General features: G+C 41.0%; 1 protein-coding gene across 1 annotated transcript; it reads left to right on the forward strand.

The window, feature by feature from the left end:
• Window positions 1–2,359: 2,359 nt before the first annotated feature.
• Window positions 2,360–22,193, forward strand: LOC113012962 (rho-related GTP-binding protein RhoA-D). Its single transcript, XM_026153436.1, has 5 exons — window positions 2,360–2,537; window positions 16,490–16,645; window positions 19,145–19,265; window positions 20,278–20,408; window positions 20,525–22,193. Exons 2-5 carry the CDS (start codon window positions 16,490–16,492, stop codon window positions 20,696–20,698), a joined length of 582 nt encoding a protein of 193 aa, XP_026009221.1. The 5' UTR covers window positions 2,360–2,537; the 3' UTR covers window positions 20,699–22,193.
• The last annotated feature ends 33 nt before the right edge of the window (window positions 22,194–22,226 follow it).

Raw genomic sequence — 22,226 nt, forward strand, 5'->3', positions numbered from 1 at the left:
TGCCTCATGATCTACTGCAAACTATAAAGCTTCTTTCTGTTTTATGGAGCAGTTCATAGTCTGGCAGGGGTATAAAGGTATTTTAAATGTCCAAACTGAGCTCTGTCAAAGCGAATTAACAACACGAACTCACACTAAATAAAAGATCTGAGCAAATTTAGTCACCAGTCAAATGACTTGACTTTAAGTTTTAAAACTGCAAATCTTTGATTCCTTTAGATCCTACCAGACTTTGGGTGTGCCTATTCAAAAAAAAAAAAAAGGGGGGGGGGGGGGGGGGTGGTGCTCTCAGCACTAGACTGCTGCGTCCAAAGCACCATCATCTCAAAAGACATTACGCTACAAGATGAACCATTTAGCATGGGTCATAATAGCAGTTTGTGGAGAAACAGCTGGAGGCAAACATGTAAATCTGTTTGCAGCTTTCCTTTTACAAACTGTGGCTCCATCTCAAATACTCATCTTCCTCATGTAATCACACATCAGCCAGCAGCAGCTCCCCTTCCGGACAACCTACAGAAATAGCATCAGTACTCTGTGGCACGGGGAGGTGCCAATGTGTACCGTTATATTTGAAACTACAGTATGTGGGTATTACCATGGAAACTGCAGAGAGCTGTCCAGATTACATACTGCATCTTGTAGAGGCTTGTGGTTCCAACGTTTCAACAACTAAGACTTTGTTTTTTACACTAATGCACCAGAAATTTGCTTCCAGCTATTTCTCTTTGGGTACCATTAAACTCCCTAATGTGACTTTTAAAGAACTGTTATGATATGATTGTGAGTGCTCATAATAGGCTATTGTGGCTTAATAATGCTCATACTGTAGGTGAAATGTTCACCCTACCCCGGAGCTCGTGCTGTGTTTTCACAGCGTACTGCACCCTGGGGTGAATGAACTTGCGACCTCACTGAGGGAATGGCATGTTAAAAAGCTTAAATCCCTCTTGTGTGATTTCCTGTTGCACTGTGGGAGAAAATAACTTGGGTCAAAGTCCATTTTCTTAGACTGCACCAGAGGGGACAGAATAATAATGACAGCAGATTAAAATGAAGACTTAATATATCCATAAAAAACAAACGAGAAAACAAAATCTTTACATAAATGATGTCATTATTCTTTAACCGTAAAGGGGAGGGCCAATTTAACGGTTAAATCCGGTCAGCCAATAGCGTGCAGGCGGTGGCACCCGAAAACACTGTGCGATGTTTAAGTGCAGTTAGACTTTTTTAAGCTCAGCTTTGGGAGAAGAATGCAGTGTCTCACTCTCTGCCGAAAGTGTCTTATTTTCGCCAAAGGGATGCAAGAGTTTTTGTTTTTGTTTTGTTTTTTGCAGTAAGGTAAAGTGATGAGAACCACTAATACAGCTTGCATCACTGCTTGTTCACATCTGAAAATAGGGGCAGCCACATTGAGTATTATGTTGCATGGAGTATACGTTGACACATTGTATAAGATTTGGCTTTTGCCTGCATTGCCAAATGGTGTAGTTTGTAAATTTATAAGAATTTTATATTGCATCTTCATTCCAGTGCAAAAATTGCAAACATTTTAGAATCTCTGATGTGAGAATTTCATGCTGTTCTTTACCATCTACTAAATAAAAGAAGAAACAATGGAAATGGCATTTCTACTGTCTTACACACAGCACTGTGGAAAGCTGTTTCCACCAGAAGCGTTCCTGTTTGTTTGTTTGTTTGTTTGTCAATCAATCAATCAATCAGTCAATCAATCAAGGCTTTATTCGCCACGTGCAGGTTGCCCTGCAGTGAAATAGAATCCCCCCCGACTTTACACACACACAACACAGACATCACATGGGGATACAGGTCGGAGATCGGTAGCGTTACAGAAAAAACACTGAAATATACACTACAATGGGAAAGTTCAAGAGGAAAAAAAGAGACCTCTGCTTATGCTGGGCTCCTGGGAGGACAGCATGAGGACAGGAAACATTCGCGCTACCATTCCAGCGCGGGCTCAGACCCGCCGAGTTCCCAGGAGGGAACAAGCATCGAAGGCGTTTGGAAAGGGAGGGGGGATGAGTGTGTGCATATCAGTGTATATGTATGTGTGTGCGTGTTTGTTTGTTTGTTTGTTTGTTTGTTTTGCCACCCATAAGTCAAAATTTCAAGTCATTAATTCAAAGTTTCTACCTTAAGACTCCAAATTTCAATTTGCTCTTCCCATTCGTCTTATTTTCTCAGAACCTTGAGTTAGACAGTCGATTTTGTGACAAATTTGTGATAATTATACATAATTATGATAGTTATAGCTTGCTTTTGTTTTTCAAGTGGCGAAAACAAGCTTGTTGACAAAATAGCAGGTAGTCGAAACACTCCTGAACCTGAAACCAAAAGAACTTTGAGTCTCCGAGCGGTCTTTGAATGCACCTGAGAGGGAGGGTCTAGTCAGTTATCTGTAGGCTGCTTCTCGGCCGTTCACTCTGATTACGGCTCCTCAGGAAAAAGGGCGACCACAGGAGGGGAAACACGGAGCTCTTCGCTACTTTGAGAGGATACGTCTGAGAGAGGTAAGGAAATAAATGCTTCTATACTTACGCTTACTCGGCTGGAGCTCCGAGAGCCGTGTAGAGTGAATAAAGCGCTTGAGACTAAAAGGAAAAGTAGTTAAGAAGCACCGCTTCGAGTGGAGAGATAACCTTAGTCATTTAAGATTCCAGCAGCACCTCGGTGAGTTGAAACCTGTTACTTGTTTAGAAGTTTTCCAGCAGTCTTTAAGGTTATTATTGTTCGTTTATTCGTATTATTATGTTTAAAATGGGGCAAAGGAGAAGGACACACGGAGGGCACACCTGTTTGTTTTTCTCCAACCATATCCTAAAGAAGATGTTGTTGTTGCCTTTCTACCCACTCGATACTTGCGCAATTGAACTAAATGGACTTTAACTGTGGAGCCTTAGAGCCCGTCTTTAATTGCTGTGAGAAAGTTCTTTCTGTTTGAGAACCTGTTTGTCCAGTAAGCTGGAACAAAATGTTTTTTTTGTTTTTTCTTTATTTCTTTTAGGCAGGAATACTCGGAAAGCTCAATTATTCGAATACATGATACCGACTGTGTGGCTTTTAAAAATGTAATTATTAATATTTGGTGACAGAAGTCTGTCCTTTTCACCTGAACTAAAATAAAAAACCCCAAAAGACTACATTGTCTGTCCCGAGGAAATTCCTCTCTGGCAGTCACCACACCCTTGTTGTGCTGCTCGGCTTCTGTAGCGCAGACCCTCACATCTCAACAGCGACTTGTTCCCTTGTCTTGGCATGTTCACCATAACAAAACTGCACTGCCGGTATTTGGGTCTGCGCCAGAGTCAAATCTGCAAAACTCTGCTATTCTTCAACTCAGCTGCTCCCATCTTTCGAGGCTGACGCGCACACTCAGGATGTTGCACGTGAAGAGTCCTCGAAAACGGGTCTTCTCGGTTTGTCCACTGCGCGCGCGTGTGTGATTGCAACGTCAATATTTTTGTGGAAGAATGATGATATATATATATATATATATATATATATATATATATATATATATATATATATATATATATATATATATATATATGCATTTTTTTTGTAGCAGAACTGCTGACCCAGCAGGTAGTGGACAGAAGTGAAAGTGTTGCCCAGTGTAACAAGCAAAACAAAATCAGTGCAGGGAAATGTAAAGGAAATCCCCGATCTGAGGTATTAAAGGATGTGGCCGTGTGATGAGATGTAATCCACAATGTTAGGGCTGAGAAAGTAGGGATATTGTTGTAGACCATGGAGTGGATATACTATTGAATGCACACGGGAAAGAGTACACACACACACGCACTCAGAATCCATACAGATATTATGAAGTTAAAACATAGCATTAATTAATGCATTGCAAGGTTTTCCGATAATGCGCTGGATAAACATGATAACCCAGATTACACATATTTCTTACTGTTTATATTGCATCATTAATCACAGCAAAGATTCCACAAAGAGTTTAAGCAGTGTAAATATAATAACCAGCTACAAAGGCAGTAAAGGCATCCTTAGCGGTATTTTCATTACTGATTAAGCTGAGAGTTATTTTCTTGATTAATCGTTTGGTCTGTAAAATGTTGCATGCAAAGAGCCATGTTGATGCTTATTGTTTTTGCTTGAATGAGGATGATAAATCAAACTTAGCTGCTAATTAATTTTCTGTCGATCGACTGGTTACCCAATCCACTTATTAATCAGAAGCATAGACAGTGTAAAAGAGGGATATCGCTTCTGGGTTTGAGAAGTGCCTTGAAGTTCATAGTGAGCAGGAGAGACTTTCGGTTGTATAGACATCTATGGGAAATAAGTCCTCGGCTCCCTTCACATGTGACCTCAGTTAGCACTTTTCTTATCTTTATGGTCTTGGTTGCTAGTTTCATTTTATACTGAATAAAAAAATGGGTTGGATAATATGGTCGTTATTAGAGTCGCAAGTGAGGATTAGTCGCAAATCATTAGCCAATGAGAAAATTTCCCATTTCCTCCAGTTGCTCATCAGTTTTGTTTACGGCAGAAAAGCTCGACTTGAGGGGGAGTAAAAAACAAATGGACAACTACACGTCCATTAGGCCTTAACTATTACTGGAACAGGCCTTGTTCTGTGTATAGGATTTAAGTTGTCCTAAAATACTCACAGAGGACTGTATTTCCTATAAAAATAAGACGTTGTCTCCAACTGATGGAACTGCCAAAGATCCATTTATTATTTATTTTTTTTTTAGTATGTGACCTTTTCTCGTCTTTTTCCAGTATTGAGGCCAGACAGACAGCTGAATAGCTTTGTAGGTCATGAAAGCTTTCATGAAAGACTAATGTGGATCAAAAGCTGCATGTATGCCTTTATAGCCAGAGGTCCTTTCACCCTGGTGTTTGCACCTCGTTTTGTTCCTCTTGACATTTGACTGACCCGCTCTGCTGTATTTTTACTTTTCAACGATTGATTGCGGCCACCTAACCTTTAGGAAGCACACTACTAGCACTCGATAAAAACGTAAAACGCAACGATTTAGGAAGTTGGTGCTAAAAAATGGGAGGGTTTGTTTAGATTTGAGTGCTGAGATTTGATCTTTTTTCCTTTCTATGGGGAGTTCGAAGGTTGTTAAAACCATAGGTGTTTATCAGCTGATGTGCTTATAGATCTTCAAAGTATTAGAATGGACCACCTTCCAATAGTAGCGATTTCCAAGAAAGCCAGTCTTCCTGGAAACGGATCAAACTGGAGCTTGTTTTACACGCTGATGAAGCACACATGTTTTTCAGTTTTCTAGTCATTTGTCTGCAATCGACAAGCATGGCTGCATGGAAGATTGCATCCGTTGGATGTGGGGTGTACCACACATGGGCAGCATGCAGACAAAAAAAGAGAAAAAAAAAAGTCTGGGAGTGTTTCCTGTTTGGATCTTGGGGTTTGAGGTTTCAGGAAGCCTTAAAGGGATAATGTAAACATTTTTTTTTCTCCTGACAGACTTCAGAAGTACTGCTCTCTCAGACTCTTGTAGCCTGTTCCATGTTGAGTCAAGATTCCCTTTGGGAAATTGCTTGGATCGACACTGTATTTGCTCCAGCAGAACGTTTGGCTGCTCTTTGGTAAATGCTTTCAGTTGGTGTCACCAGTTATCAGTTCTGATTTCTGCTGGTTTTTCCCCGTCTTTTGTAGTACTGACTGCATTAAAAAAGCCATTTTAAAGAAGTCCTCTTTACACTGCATTGCCAAAAAAATATGGACTAATCTTGAAAATCAATAATGAACATAATTGTTCTTTGCAACCCTCCGTTTATATTCTTTCAATCCTAATAGTTGTGCAATTGGCGCTTCAGTTTTTAGCCTAATTGGACTGCAGCTATTAACTGGATACATCTTTTCAGACAGTGTAAAAACATGTTTTTGATTATTCTTGTCAGCATCTAAAGATCATGCCTTTGTAGTTGGTTTGTAGTTCTTTTCGCCTTCAATTACTTCCAACTGTTGATGGCTAAACCTAATAAGATTTGATGAGCTATTTCAGAGGATTCAGTGCTACATTCGATAAAATGCACTCGCTTCACAGGCTGACAGGACAGATGAGAGACACAGTTGGAGGATTGACTCCATACAGGCTGTGCACATGTGTGTCAGCTTTCGTTTTCAGATTTCATTTGTGCTGCGTGTGTGAATCAGAAAGAAGCAGGGATGCGGCGCCCTAAGGATATGCAACATTAGCTCCCTGATGGTGACATCACACTGCAACACAGAGGGAGAACGCGAGGGATGAGATGAGGGCTGATTGAGAACAAGAGCCTGGAGGAGGATGGGTAGAAAAGAGGAGCTAAAAGAGCAAACAGAGTTAGGAACAGGGTGCAATCAAGTCGGCTCCTTCACCACGCCGAGCTGAGGTGGTGCGTGTCTGTGCATATGCACACTTTATAATCTTGGAAAGCGAAAATGCATTCCTCATTTCTATCCAAGTCCTGATTAGCTATTTTCCCAAGACAGCCCATGACTAATTCAAAGATTTGTTTATTTTATACTCATGGAATATTAATCAAAGGCCTCGTTGCTGCACTTTAATGCTTTCAAGTTTCTCCATATCGTTTGCTGCTGCAGCAACTCGTGTTCTAGTTTTGACCACAGTGCTTCGCTTTCCTCCCTCCAGCTTTCTGACTTTTGTTTGTACTGCAACCAAGAGGCGGGTGAAGGGATGATTCTGTGTGAGATTTCTCTCTTTCGTCCTCTGCTCTCAGCCGAGTTGTGTGCACGGTGATAAATTGGGTTGGGTGAGTCTCAATGGCTCTGTCCTATTTTGGGCTCCAGCTAGGTTCTCTGACTTTAGCTCCTTCCCTGGCCTGGATCTTGAGCAGTCACTTCTGCTCTTAAGTTTGATTCAACCTTGAAAATGTTAGCTTGGCTGACCAGTATATTAGGATATACTCTAGAGATAAACATCTAAGTAGCTTGGAAGGAAAGTGACTCAACGTGAAGACATTTTACCTCTAATACAAGATGCTCCTTCAGTTCAGAACTGAGAGGGGAAAATGTCTTTACAAAACTTAAAGAAGTCCAGTCAGTTTCTTTCCTAGCTCTTACTACCATGACCTGGATGACTGACGAACTACATGGACTCGAGGGATAAAAGTTCTGGGGCTGCCTTCACATTTTACCAAGAGGAAGTACTCATCCTGGAAACCCGTGCCATAAAGTGGCACATGTTTTTGTGCTGATGTTAAGAATGGTTTAGATGGTCTGCCCCTTCACGGCTGAGTTGCTGTTGTTCCTTAACACTTCCACTTTGCAATAAAATCACTCGCAGTCGATCGTGGAATATCAAGGTGGGAAGAATTTTCACAATCTGACTTGTTGAAACAGTGGCATCCTGTTAAACCACTCAAATTTAGTGAGCTCATTATAATGATGTGTTCTTGCAGATTGCATGGCTAGGTGCTTGGTGAATGTGAATGTTGGGTATTACAGGTGGGTTTGTTTTAACAAAGCAATTCATCAAAGCAGATTAATGAAAAAAGAAAATATCCAGTCTGAAATTGCCAGTTGTGATACTGAAAGTGCTTTTAAGACACAGTTCAAAATATCAGCTGTATTTAGACTACCAATAATTTAGACTTTGTTTGTTAGTGCTTTGGTTTATAATCAGTATTTGATTGATAGATTAGTTGATTGGCAAAAAATAATGTAAATGTTTTTTAATGACAATGTTTAAGGAAATTTAAGAAAAATGCTGATCAGCGTTATGCATGGCCCCACTTAGGGATTGGTAATTAATCGACTTTCATTTTCGAGTTGTTGTTTATGAGAACAGGTTAATTGACTTAATTATTATGGTAAATGGCCTGTATTTGTATAGCGCTTTACACAACCAGTCATCCACACATTCACACTGGTGATGGCAGCTACATTGTAGCCACAGCCACCCTGGGGCGCACTGACAGAGGCGAGGCTGCCGGACACTGGCGCCACCGGGCCCTCTGACCACCACCAGTAGGCAACGGGTGAAGTGTCTTGCCCAAGGACACAACGACTGAGACTGTCCAAGCCGGGACTCGAACCGGCAACCTTCTGATTACAAGACAAACTCCCAACTCTTGAGCCACGATCGCCTGGTTTTGGAATGTAGCTGTAGTTTTGTGATGTGCTTTGAATCCTGTTTGTACTTTTCCTTAATCTGTGATTTATAGTACCAAAAATGTTGTTTGTTTGCATATGGGTTTCCACAAAGACAGTGCACAGAAAGATGACTATGCAACTTCACCAGGAATGGGAGAAGCACAAAAACCCTATTAAAGATTAAAAATATATTTAAAAATGTAAAAAATAAAATGATAATAATAATAATAATAATAATAATAATAATAATAATACAGCTTGAAAAAATGTAGACAGTGGCTGCAGCAGACACTTCTGATTGTTTTTAACTCTTCGTAATGTTATAACGTCACACTTCTCGACAGCTAGTTGACAATCCAATGGCAGCATAAACAGGAGTAGCCACAGACTGGTTGTACCTAGAGCTGGGCGATAGAACGATAACGATATGTATCGCGATATAACTTTTACTCGATAGAGAAATTAAGCTATCGCGATAGACTTCGCCGCTCTTGTCCTCTTTAAAAAAAAAAAAAAAAAAAAGGTCAGCCAATCCAAATTAAGTAGCGCAGAGCCGAACCAATCACAGCCGCAGCGTCACGTCGCGTGACTTGTTACGTACAGCACAAGTGCCAAGCCGCACGTGTGTTTGTTTGGGAAGCAGCCAGCGGGTAATGGAGCCAGCACGTAATGGAGGAAATGAGTGTGCCGACTAGAAAAATCAACCGAGCGTGACCGAAGAGAAAACAGATGATGGTTCCAATGCCGGAGAGATTGTCGAACGGAAGAGCCAAAGAAGTTCCGTAGTGTGAAGGTATTTCGGCTATTTCAAGTCTGACAAAAAACAGAGTAGCGTGCACTGTAAATTGTGCCGAAAACAAGTCTGGAAATACAATAAACTGGTGCATGCGTCACACTGTGCGCCACGTTATTGTTTCGGTGAAATGAATTTCTACAATACTGTTACTGTTAATTCTACTCTCTGCAGTGTTTAAATGCTTACATATACACACAGTTACTGTCCGTCCACACTTACGACTCGGTTCTGCTTCTATGCCCCAGCTTTGTTTACTTTTTCCCACCGAGGCTTCTAGACTTCTGATTGGCCAACATTTCTGCACGGTTAGGAATCTAGCGCCACCTGCTGCTTTGGCATGTTCATAGCAGCGTTTTCCTTCATTTCTGCCTTTATGTGTGGACGGGATTATTTTTTAAAACGAAAACGGAAAATCTCCGTTTTCAAAAATACCCGTGTACGTGTGGACGTAGCCTCAGTCTCTGACTGGAAGCGCTAATTCGTCATTCGGCTTTTGTCAGACTAAAGTAACTGTTAAAACTGTTTGAAAAGCTCAGCTATACAACAAGGACAGATTGAGAATTTCCTTTTAGTTCTCAGTTTATTTGATATTGACAAAAGTTAGTCAGTTTTGTCTGTTCTTCTGTAAAACAAACTAAGATTTATTTTTAGAATTAATATTTTGTTTCTAAGTGGAATTGACAATTTAGTCTGTTTCGTTTGTTCTATTTTGAAACTTAAACGCTTTAGCGGCTGCCTTTAGTGTAGTTTACAATATTTGCCTTTATTTATCTGAAAAAGTCTCATGTTCCTTAAGTACATCTACCCTGTTGAACTTATTATGGGAAATAAATATTTAAATAAAAACAAGCTGCTGATTATTTCACATTTTACTTGTGAGCAACGGCACATTTAAATCTTACAAATATAGTTATTTGGCTGATATCGTGATAGATATCGTTATCGCCTGAAATGAAAAAAACATATCGTGATATGAAAAAATCTCATATCGCCCAGCTCTAGTTGTACCACATACTTTGTACACTGTCTCCATCGATGGCATACACTCCCTGCAGGTAGACGGATAGTCCCCGATCACTTTCGCACTGAAACTTAGTTTTGCTGTCTCTGTCATTTTTTACTTCAGCTCACATTAATTTCATGTTTACATTTCAGACATCACACAATTAATTAATCAACCAATTAATCAAGAAAGTAATCCTCAGATTGACTTGAAAAACATCAATGATCCTAGAAAATGTTTGTTTGTTTTCTGGCAGACAGAAAGTCAGCGATGCTGTAGAGGGATGTTGTGTGTTCAGAAGAAAAGGGTGAGGGGTGTTGAAAGTAGGTGAGAGATTCCTCATGGCTTATGTATTCCCACATTTTTACACAGTCAGACAGGGCTGTGTGTGAGCGCTTAGTGACCCGACATTAATCATCGCATGGAATGCACTTTGCAGCTTTGGCCAACCACTGTGTCAGATTGTGAACTGCTAATACCCAGTTAATATTTTTCTTTAACAGCTGTTTGTTCATACATCACCTGGAAGTGTACAGTCAGTTTACAGCTAGCAGGGGTGCGCTGTGCTGCTTCCCATGGAAAAGGAAAATATGGGAGATGAATCTGGTCACACGGAGGACTTGCTGACGAGTAAAATGATGATTTTATGATCAACTAATTCTATATTTTTTCCCACCTTTGGTCAGATGCTGGTAGTCTCTTTAAGTGAAGATGAGAGATTGAGTATTGTCTCCCTACCTCTGAACAACAGGAAGTTCAGACACTCAGATAATTTAAATTTTTCTGTTTGCACTCAGAACAAGTATGTTTCTGCCCTTTTCCTGCTTCTGCGTCAGACCTGATGGAAAATGGGATTGTTGGTACAGATCTTCAGTCATATTCTCAGATCACCCCGGTTTTGCCTGTTTGGGCCTGTGTACTCTCTGGGTCTTCAGTCTGAGCTGTGATCTAGTATTTTGGAAGACATCCGGCAGGCGACACGACTAACAGGAATGTATAAGGCACGATAATCCCTGTGGCATGTTTCTGAGGGGGAGGTGAACGTGTGCATTCCTCACGTCCTCTGCTTGAGGTATTGGTGACACATTAAATGTGATTAATGTATTTTATCTTCAACAGTTTAACTGTCAAGATAACTGCTGTATAGCTTAAACTGTGCAGCCCACATCTCTAAACTTCAGACCTAACGAAGCCTGAAATATAAAACTTATAAGAAACAAAACTGCTGTCTCCGGGTGACTTTTTCCTCAGTATGTTGTCTATACGAACTTGCTGTTGTATTATTAAGTTAACATACATCTTCAAACTTGGAGATATTATTTTTCTGTTGCGCCCACACTGGGCATCTCCTCTAGAGATGCCCAGCAGAGGACGAGGATGGAGAGTGGGGGTGGGGTTGCATAAGTCGGAAGAGTTTATTGAAGTAGAGATGCAAACGCTGCCGCAGTTTTACAAAAGAAACCTTTATGTAACAGCACCAGTCTATGTCGATATAACTGATATTGTCTTAGACTTTACTCTTTCAAAAATCCATTGTAAGAATGCATGCTGACGTGTCATCCAGCACTAATCACTGTCCAGTAAAGTTAAAGCCCTTCGTTGTTTTTTGGCTACATTGGCAGAGTGAATGAATTTGCTCAAATGAATCAGAAGCTGCATATACACAGGTGATGAGCATTACATGGACCTTAAAGTGGTTTATGATGATTTTTGTAATGTGTTTTGTAGAACACAGAAATGTTCGTTGTGGCAAGAATAAAATATCGATGTTCAAATAGTCGTCATTTAAAAGTCGAAGCTCCTCTGGAAACAAAAGCTTTTTTTAAACCCATATCAGCTCTGATGGTGTTGAACTCCGCAGTACCAATTACGCAAAACAGCTGCCTGTTAACAAAAATCAAAATGCAGCTTCACAGTTGCTTCACCCACTCACAGCGCTGTGCTTTTCAACAGCACAGCAGGGTGTTATACAGCAGCTGGCACGCTCGAGACATCAAGAGAAGGAAATTGAAATCCACTGGGCCATCTATGCCTCTTTTCCACTTGCACCTACTCGGCTCTGCTCTACTGTACTCTGTCCTTTTCCATTGCAGTTGAGCACCACATCAATGTGGGTGGGATCATTACAGTAACACGGCCCAAAAAAATCCTGTGATGTCATTTGTATGCAACACAAAACAAACAATGGATGACATGGAGGTGATGGTAACGTCTGCACCTCATCATTGAAGCAGTGTTTGCCTAGTTCCAAAAATGGCAGGTTTGAGACTTGTGAAGGAGTGGTCAATCGGTGGCATGCGGTCTGCTGATGTCTCATTTTCAGCTCGACTCAGCTTAATTGAAACCTGGTCCCAGGTACTACCACCAAATGGAAAACCCCCAAAACAGTGACACTGAGCCAAGCCTGGTAGGTGTTATTGGAAGAGAAGCTGTTTAAAGGTTTGGGTGAGCTGGTCAGAAGATGATTACCATCTTTTGGTGCAGAATGATGAGCTAAATTAATTCCTTCTAAAAGGTTTTTTGCTTTCGCACTGAAAGCTGTGATCAGAAATATCTCTGCTGTCTTTCAGAATGCTTGTTTGCCCTCTTGTTTTGTTGGCTGCCACTGTCTTCAGTTCAATAACTTACAACTTTGCATTGCATTATATTTAGTGTTGTCCTCACTGTTTCACAACAAATAATCTAGCTTTGTAGATTTGGAGCCATTTGGAAGTTGTTGTAATAGATTTATTGATGAGATTCATGCAGTTCATTAAATAATTGAGATTGTGAGCCAAATAAAATAATATAAAACATTAAATCACCCTCCTCTGCTGTACATGATAGCAAATCAAATGAGGTACTATGTGTAGGGTTGTTTGAGTGCCTTGAGTTTGTGATTAGAGGTCAGTCCATACGTCACGAAGAGGAAGATTGTTTTAAATATATTTATTTTTTAGTCTTAGTCCTTCTCCTGGTGTTTCATGACAATTTTTGTGTTTTGTTTTTTTTACCCCCACCACCTGAAGTGAACAAGACTGGCTAATGTGTTACCCCTGCAGATATGAGTCACAACCTGCCAGCGAGGAGAAACGAGGGAGAAAACGGCATCTGTGCTGCTTGTGTGGGAAATGAGAACTTTGTCCTTTGCTACTCCACGCAGGGCAAATATTATGCAAGAACCGCTCGTTCATCCTAAGACACGTGCGAACACGCACGTTGATATGACCTGTTTGAGGCTCGTGTGCTTAGGCCGTCGCTGCATGTGCGCTATGGCTCATCACTCAGGATATGTTGTCATTCTTCTTCAGCTCGGCCTTCGGCTCTGTGCTTGTTCAGCAGTGATCGTAGTAGCACAGAGCTTGCTACAGTGCAGTTATATGAAGAGCGCCTTGACTGGAATTTTCTCAAATATGACCGTAAAGTTTACTTGGACCCAAAGCTTAACAGTTGATGTTTGTGTTTAAGGTGCAAGGCCACTGTGACATCACATGGATCCCATTCTTGTGACACACCCAAGGCACGCTTACTGATTTTTGAACATGGCCTAACATGTCACAATAAAACTGTAGGAGGTTGAGGGTGGGATTTCTTGCAATTGCTTTTTATGAGGTTAATGTTGTGGTTTTATATCATTGTAGTTTGTTAAGTGTTTTAAATGCAGCCACGTGTACATTCAAAGCTACAAGCAGCACAACAAGTAACCTAACATGCTTAACTATGGGAGGCCTTTGTGCAGTGATCAGCATGGACAATGTTACTTACTACTGTAATACAAAATGGTTGTTTGCTCCGTTTCCAGTAAAGCTTATTGAAAATGACCCAGTGGAAGAAACTTGGTGAGGAAGAATGATGGTAAATAACAAAACTGGTGAAGTCCCACAAGCTTCACTTCTTCCTCTCCAGTTGCTCTCATGTTGTTCTTACCAGGAAGTCGCTTAAAGGAGTCTAAAAGATAAACGAGAAAGATGATTGATAATAGCAGAGGCAATGCTTGGCAGTTATTTAAATGTGTAAGGATGACATAAATCACTTTTTAGGGTGAGATGAATTGATCAGAGTTCCTTTTCTTACCTCCTGAAAGAAGCCTCGGTTCACTACTTATCTCTGAGAAGACTCCCCCTGTGGTCAATCTGGTTATTAGTGTTTACTTACTGTTGTATTAGTTCATTGATTTGCTTTTGATCTTGCATAATACATGAGAAAAAATGCAGATGTTATATGTGTGAATATTTTATAACAGTGTATGGTATGAATATTGTATGAAGGTTTTAAGTGAATTGTTTCTATCCGCAATCTAAGGGTAATGGAACACACCGGTATGTAACTCTTATTTAGGGAACGAGCGCTCGTAGTGCCTGCTCCTGTCCTTGTCCTGGCACAGTATGCACACACAGACACATTAATGCAAAGTAAAGGGGCCATTATCCCCAGTAAGCACCATTTGCTGCCACTGTCACAGTGGGGAGCCTGCTCTGAGTGCCACGATCATCAATATGCCGCATTATTTTATCACAGCACAAACTCTGCAGGACTAGCCCCATTTTGTGAAGCTTTCTGGGGCTGTGCTGTAGCTCCAAGTCACGTGTGCATGTGTTTCTGGATGAGTTTGTGTGTCTTCCCTCTGGCAGTGACAGTATGATGTATGGGGGAGCAGCAGCCTGCTATCAGAGAGAACAGGTGGCTCTCTCAAGAGACAAACTGACAACACACTGTCCTGATTTAATGTGTAGAAGAAAAAAGAAGACGGAACGATCGTCTTTATTCTCGTGGTAAAAATTAGTAGCTGTTATTCCCACGAGGGGAGGAGAATGACTGAGGCCCACAACATGATGGAGGCTTGTTCAGGGTCAGTGGTTCATTGTAAGTAGGCTTTCAGAAGCTACTAGAAAATATTAGCTTCAGCTTTTATGAAGGTTTAGAGTCCACGGCGACACGGCGCTCCACCCACAGAACATTTTTAAGGAAACAACTTTTTTTATCTTTATTATTCTATTTTCAATGATATGAGTATTTGATAGGACTTTTGATTAGTGGTGATGAGTCACTGGCTTTTCCACTCAGGCTTTTCCTGGTGGCACTCATGTGAAAGATAATGAGAGGTGTGGCATTTAAGTCTGTGGAAACATCCTGCAACAGGAAGATGGCGGTAAAAGTAAAGAACTTCAACGGAAAGTAATTTGCAGAAATAATCAGCAGAGTATTAATTAACACTCCCAGACGCACACAAACACACACACTCTTGTCGTTAAGCTTTAAAAACCCAGAGGCATTTCAAGATGGCTGCCAAGCGCCCAGACCTGTTTCACAAAGGACTGGGGCGTCATGCCTCTGATACTGGGATGCTGGCATGCCATGTGAAAGCACTCACTGTAGTGGCGTTATGCTGTTTTTGTTTGGTATGAATGAGCAAAGGCAACATAAACGGGTCTTTTTAGCCACACAGACCACCATTTCTGTCTGAAAGAGGCTTAAACGTGTGCTCAGGTGTATTTGTGCTTATTAATCACCACGAGTTTTCATTTCTACCTGTGTGTGCCGTATCCCTCGTTTGGTCATTTGGGAGTAGAGGAAACGAGCCCAGAGATATTCTCACCTTTCAAGTAGCAAAACAGTTGTTTAACAAAACTTCCACCGAGTCCAAAGGTCATCCTGTCAGTTTGGCCTCCTGAGGGAAATGTCTGACTCGTTACTGCTAAACTGTGTTCACCAGGTACTATAAATTATATTTGGTATCGACTAAGTCGAATTCATTCAATTTTTACCAGCAAAAAATAAATAAACAAATCGTGCTGCAGGTCATAAAACAGAAACAATCAGCAGATCTGGTTCTTTATTGGTTCATCATCTCAAGTGACTACTTTAAATAATTGGGAGATATTACTACATCTTTCATCAGTTATTACTTAAAGTGTGTGTGTGTGTGTGTGTGTGTGTGAGTGTGTGAGAGAGTGTGTGTGTGTGTGTGTGAGAGAGTGTGTGAGAGAGTGAGTGATTGCAGAGGTTTTGATCCTAATCTTGGTCCAGGTAGTTTGAGGCTGGTGGAAGCTGAAGCTGCTGGCAGGCAGCCAGTGTGTTGTCCCATCTCCGGCTGCCTTCCCTCCATTATTGTCAGCCCGTGGGAGATGGCTATTGATCTGTGTGTGTGTGTGTCCCCCTCTTGGTCTCTGACTAGCCACATTTCACTCAAATCTATGCCTTTCAGGGATATGAGAGAAGAGAAATGTGTGCAGCATCGAGGTGTCAGACCAAACCAGTGTGAGCTGTATATCACTTGGCCACAGCGATGTAGAAGTGACATGTTAAAGATCATTATGATTGTGGCACAGAGGTCATGAGTGTACAGCAGCATGTAGACCGCAGGCAAGCTGGCATCAGTATTTTGTGCTGTGCTGTACTCTTTACAACTCTTTATATAAATCCATCTGAGATCACATCCCTGCACATCTGTTCTCCTTTACCTTTGTGTTTGGTGATTTGTGAGACAGTCTGTGGCTCCCTTCCCTGTTTGAAAGCACTTGATTCTCACCAGTTCACTAATCATCACAAACATGTTTACTAATCAAACTGTTGTGTTTTGTAGATGGCTGCAATCAGAAAGAAGCTGGTGATAGTTGGGGATGGTGCGTGTGGAAAAACCTGCCTGCTTATTGTCTTCAGTAAGGACCAGTTCCCAGAGGTCTACGTCCCCACTGTGTTTGAGAACTACATCGCTGACATTGAAGTTGATACCAAACAGGTACGTTGTAGAATATATATGTACTGGAAGTGCTGGGTATACAAGTCTGGCCCAAGTCTTCAGTCAGAAAGACTGCTGCAGTCCAGGAGTCTAGTTCACCGTCTTTAATGAAGCTTCACAGAAGAACTGGTTACAGCAGGGCTTGCCAGGATAAATCCAACTGTGATGCAGCCAGATATGCACTTCTAATTGTGGCAGATGCAGTATAGGTGACTATAAGCATGGTTGTCTGGAAACAGAAACAGGTAATACTATAATTAGCAGGGTCAAAGATAACTAAGCAACAATCAGAACACATCATCTACTCAGACACAGCAATATTTTACAATGTCCACTAGGGGTCGCCGTAAGACCCGAAGTTAGCTAAATAGCGCAAATCTTCCCAGTTGCTAGTACTAAGGCACAAATGTGGCAAGCTAACAGCAGCTAAACTAAACAATAAACAACAGAAAAATCCTTTAACCGCGGGATGTAATCATTGGAGGAGATTCTGGCCACTGGTATTAACTTAGTGCAAATTAATTAAATAATTAAATAAACCTACTAACGTGATATCTGTGTACCGGGGCATAACTTTAGCTTTAACATGCACAAACAACTATAACTATTTTCATACCAGTTAACCTGTCAAAAGTATTAACACTTACAGTTTCATTGACGCACACGGAATCGCACAAACTGCGGGGAATTTGCACATACGTCGTATTTGAAATATCGGTTTTCAGTTTGAAGACTATGAATAATTTAAACTATTGAAATAGAAGTAATAGTTTGACCTTTGTGTATTTGTAACAACTTCACTTAAAGAGGTTCAAGTTTCCATTTGACATTTATTTTTTGTTTGGAAAAGTAATAAAAGCTTCTTCCTTTTTTGTTTTTTGACTCAGTGGCTCTCAGCCATTTATTTGTGATTCTTACAAAATATCAGCATCTATTTGGAGCTCCTTGTCACTGTTTAAGACATTTGTTAGGTTTTAGTATTTCCCCTCCAAGTTTCTCCTGTGGTGCCATTTAAACAGTAGTTAGGTTGTTTCTGAAAAGTAGAATAAATAAGAGTCCAAAAAAACGAGTTTGCAGATTGTTTATCGTGTGCTTTGGGTACTAATGTTCTCTGTGAACCTTCAGTTATTAAATGAAGAAAATGAAAGTATAAGGATATACTTTTGTAATAAAGGAGCAAAGACTGACTACACTGTGTATGTATTGATAATATTAATTGGAGACATTTTATATTAGAGGTATTACTCCTACTCTCACTACTTTTGCTTATATAATATTTACACAAGTGCAGAATCTAAGAGCAAATTTGAGCTGTTTCTTGGAACAGGCAGGTTTATGTGACACTCTTTGACTCTGTTGATTGTGGACCACATCCCATCAAGATTGATGGCAATAAGTGCCTGCTCTGAGAGAATATTTGTGCTATTTCATTGTTATAAAGCTGCAGATCTCCAGCTAGCAACAGGAAATGGATCAGTGCCACCTTCCTGTGCAAGGTCGGGACCCCTCTCCTAATACATCATGACTAATGTCCCGTTTCCTGTTCCTTTTTCCTGTGCTGTAAAATTGGGGATCAGCTGGTTTTTACTTAAGTAGGTTGAATGTGATGGAAGAATTTAAAATGTAACAACTTTATTTGATGCAGTGAAATATTTTATAACACACTGTTTGACCTTATATTACGTTACAGTTAACATTACTAAGAAAAAAAGATATATCTTGGGAACCTGACTCCTGAGAGACATCTACTGGTAATAGAAGCAAAGGGCAGCTGACTGAGGTTCTTCCTGGTGTGAAATAGCTTATTTTACAACAGTTTACGTGTTATATCTCATTAAATATTGAAAATACCCTTCCTGTCGTAGACTGTAAGTGCGGTGTCTGGGCAATCTTGGTAAGAAGCTTGTGAGCCAACAAGAAACATGTGAGATGTAAGAAAAGCCCAGAAGAATTGTTGAGGTACTGTTGCACTCTGGACTACAATCAAGATGTTCTCCAGCTGTGATTAGTAGTAAAAATACTGCAAATGAAATCAGCAGAAGAATAAAATGCATAAATAATGCAGTTTAATCCTCAGTTTAGTTTTGACTTTAAAAAAGCCATAATTTCCTCATGAAGTGACATTTCTAGGCTTGTGTGTACTAAACATTCCTATGTAGTTCCTTGTGGTTGCATTGTAACTAGAGCTACAGCTCATGCTGACCTCTCGCAAATGATTTTTGCAAGCGTTTTCTTTTATCTGGAGCAAGCGAGGCGCTGAGGGATTTCTAACAGCTTGATTAACAGCTGAGATCCTGTGGGAACCACCTCCACCTCTGCAGACTTGCTGTTTAGGCCCGATAGTGGAGGATTGAGTTGTTCTCAGTTATGTTCCTCCCTCTGTCCAATGGGATTTCTTTTGTCTGTAATCTGTTTTTGTATTTTAATGCTAGCAAGTGTGTGCTCTGTGTTGGAGCTGCTTGCTTCATATGTTTTGTTCTTTGTCTTCCTCTCTCTCAGGTGGAGTTGGCATTGTGGGATACAGCAGGTCAGGAAGACTATGACAGATTGAGGCCTCTCTCCTACCCTGACACAGACGTAATCCTCATGTGTTTCTCCATAGACAGTCCCGACAGTTTAGGTAAGGCGGCGGTGAAAGTGTGTTTTAGTTCATTGCTGTGCCCCAGTTAAGATATTTTTCTGAAATCAACAAGCAAAGTCTCCGAGTTCCTGAGACAGTGTTGTATTATTCTTTTGTAAGATTACTTCACAACAAAGGTCACCTGGCAGGGAAATGTTCCAGATTTTATCTGCTCATGGGGCTACATCTTCTTACAAAGGGTTTTCCCACATATTTCATTGGTATCGTAACCTGCTGTTGAAATTCCATCTTCCACTGTCATGGAAAAGTCATGACTTGACTGGTTGAACTGCATTACGATGCATTAATATGTAGGCACACACGAGATTACAGTCGCTCCTCCAATGAACTTGAGGAATGAAGTCTGGGCATCAGCAGACCTTTGTAGCTTTGATTGCTATGGTAGACATGACAGACTGGAGAGGGTTCACCAGGAACATGCAGTTACTATGGATGAGATGCAGGAAACTTTTTGGGCGCAGCTTTTAAATGCAGTTTCCTCTACCACCTCAGCATCTCCTCAAAATCTCAGCAGGGAACTTCTTTTATAGTCCTTAGGTGTTAAGCAAAGCTTAGCAGAGCGTCACGGTCTCTGGGCTTGGTTAGATATGTGGAGCAACCGGTAGTGTGGGATGCTTGTGTTTACTTTTGTTGTGTTGTCAGTCCTTTAACATTGCCATGGCCACAGAGAAGACAAAAGTCACGAAGTACTATAAATGTCTTTTAGAAGAGCGAAAATAAGGGTTGTAACTTAGCATTACAGCCATTCTTTGCTTTCCTCATCCATGCTTTAGGATATTCCTACTCTAACACAAAATGTAATCTCTGTTCAGAGAGAAATCGCTTGTTTTGCCGACTGTGTGTGACACTAGCTCTCAGTGACCTCTTGGTATTTTTTTTTTTTGTGCACAGTCACAAGGGAAACTAGTGACTGTCCTTACAGGAGGAAAAAGGTCTGGTGCAAAACTAATGCTCTGATTTTCATATATGGAGTTTTTCTTTATTCTTTTAGAGAACATTCCTGAGAAATGGACACCTGAAGTGAAGCACTTTTGTCCCAATGTCCCAATCATCCTCGTGGGCAACAAGAAGGACCTTAGGAATGATGAACACACACGCAGAGAGCTCGCCAAGATGAAACAGGTCTTGTATTTGGGGGGGTTTTGGTTTTTGTGTTAAAGGAAACACATCCTCTCAGTAGATAAATGTCCACGCACAACCACTGAAATTTTAACTGGCTTTCTATATATGACACCCAGGAACCAGTAAAGCCTGAAGAGGGCAGAGACATGGCCAACCGCATCAGTGCCTTTGGCTACCTGGAGTGTTCAGCCAAGACCAAGGACGGAGTGCGGGACGTGTTTGAGATGGCGACCAGAGCGGCACTGCAGGTGCGCAAGCGTAAGAAGAGGGGTGGCTGCCAGATTCTGTGAACAGCCAGAGTGTTGGCCACAGCACCTGAGGGAGGACTAGCCCCTCCCCGACACACAGAGCAAACCTAGCGAAACCTTAAATCAATGGCTTCCATGGACTTCACAGACGCAGATGTGCCGCCGGCAAATATGAAAGACTGACACACCTGTTTAAAAGCAAAACAAATCAGCCTTCTTTTTTTAAAGCAGCCTCCTCTGCAGCTCACTCTGTTATTGCTTCTTTCCTGTTTGTTCTCTACCAGAACACAAGCTTGTTTGAAGGACCAACCCGCTTACTTTACTTTTATATGTATGTTTGTATTTATGTGCATATACTTTATAAATGTCATGCATTGGGCACTGTGTTATGTTTGTTTACAGAGAAGGGTTTTGTGGACTTTCTCTCACAGCTATGAGCTGCACACAGCTTTACGTCTGCTGTTTTCCTCTGCTTCTCTTCAACCTGTGTGTGCCACTTAGTCTCCTTTTATACATCAGCTTCAGTCCTGATTCCTTTTTTGTCAGACAATTTATTTTAGACCCCGAAAGTTCTATTTCACCAAGTGCTGTGTCAGCAGAGTGCTGTTTTCCACAGCTTTCTCTTCTGACACAAAGGACTAAATTTACAGCCTGTTCACACTTCATTAATCCACTGAAACCTACATAAAGTAATGCAGGAGCGACTGTATGGAGAGGCTTCGGCCTGCACCTCGGTCTCTGTCTTTCTCCATGGCGATGGCTTAAACTGGCACTGCAGACAGTGGTCTATTGTCTTGGACACAATATGTGCAGTCGTGCTCACACTGGCTCTGGCAGACGTCATTACAGCTTCCCCCCGATGAGCCCTGCATCCTGCCTGTACTGTTTGAGGTCCAGTATACAGTCATCTCACAATACTGTGTACTGGACTCACTGTGGATGAATGCACACAATATACAGCCATATTAATATTACATAACATCAGCCTAGTCTGTGTGTAAAAGTAGCTGACAACTAGATTAGCAGCTCAAACATCATTGCGTGGTGTACAGGAGCCCTTAGTCACTGTATGGTCGTTCTTTGAGTTGTGAACAGGCAAAAACCAGAGTAACAGTGATGTCTTTTGGCCCTAAGCTAGAACCGTAAAGATGAAGAGATTTTACACCAATGTGACAAAACTGTAAAACAGAATTTGAATTAAAAAAAAAACATATTGGGGAATGAAACGCCAGAGTTTACGCATGTGTCTCCTTCAGAGCCAAAATAAAGAAGTACAGGGCAAAGGCTGTATGCACTCCTGCTCAGAAAGAGCCCAGACCAAATTGTTTGTGTATTACATCGTACAAATATTCATCTTGCCACAATAACAAAAGCAAGACATTCTTCCACTTGGAGTGGGCGTGGGCTAATGTCTGGCCAGTGGCTCTGTCTTAAATGTCACAACGAAATTTGAGAAAAGGTTGATTGAAGCTGCTTTACAAACAGGAGCAGGAAGTTTTGAATGTCTGAAACATGTTAATAAAGTATTTTTGAAATACTACTTTGGTTTGGTTTTGGAGATGGTTTTAAT

This window comes from Astatotilapia calliptera, chromosome 20 (genome assembly GCF_900246225.1).
Source record: "Astatotilapia calliptera chromosome 20, fAstCal1.2, whole genome shotgun sequence".
NCBI classification, from domain to species: Eukaryota; Metazoa; Chordata; class Actinopteri; order Cichliformes; family Cichlidae; genus Astatotilapia; species Astatotilapia calliptera.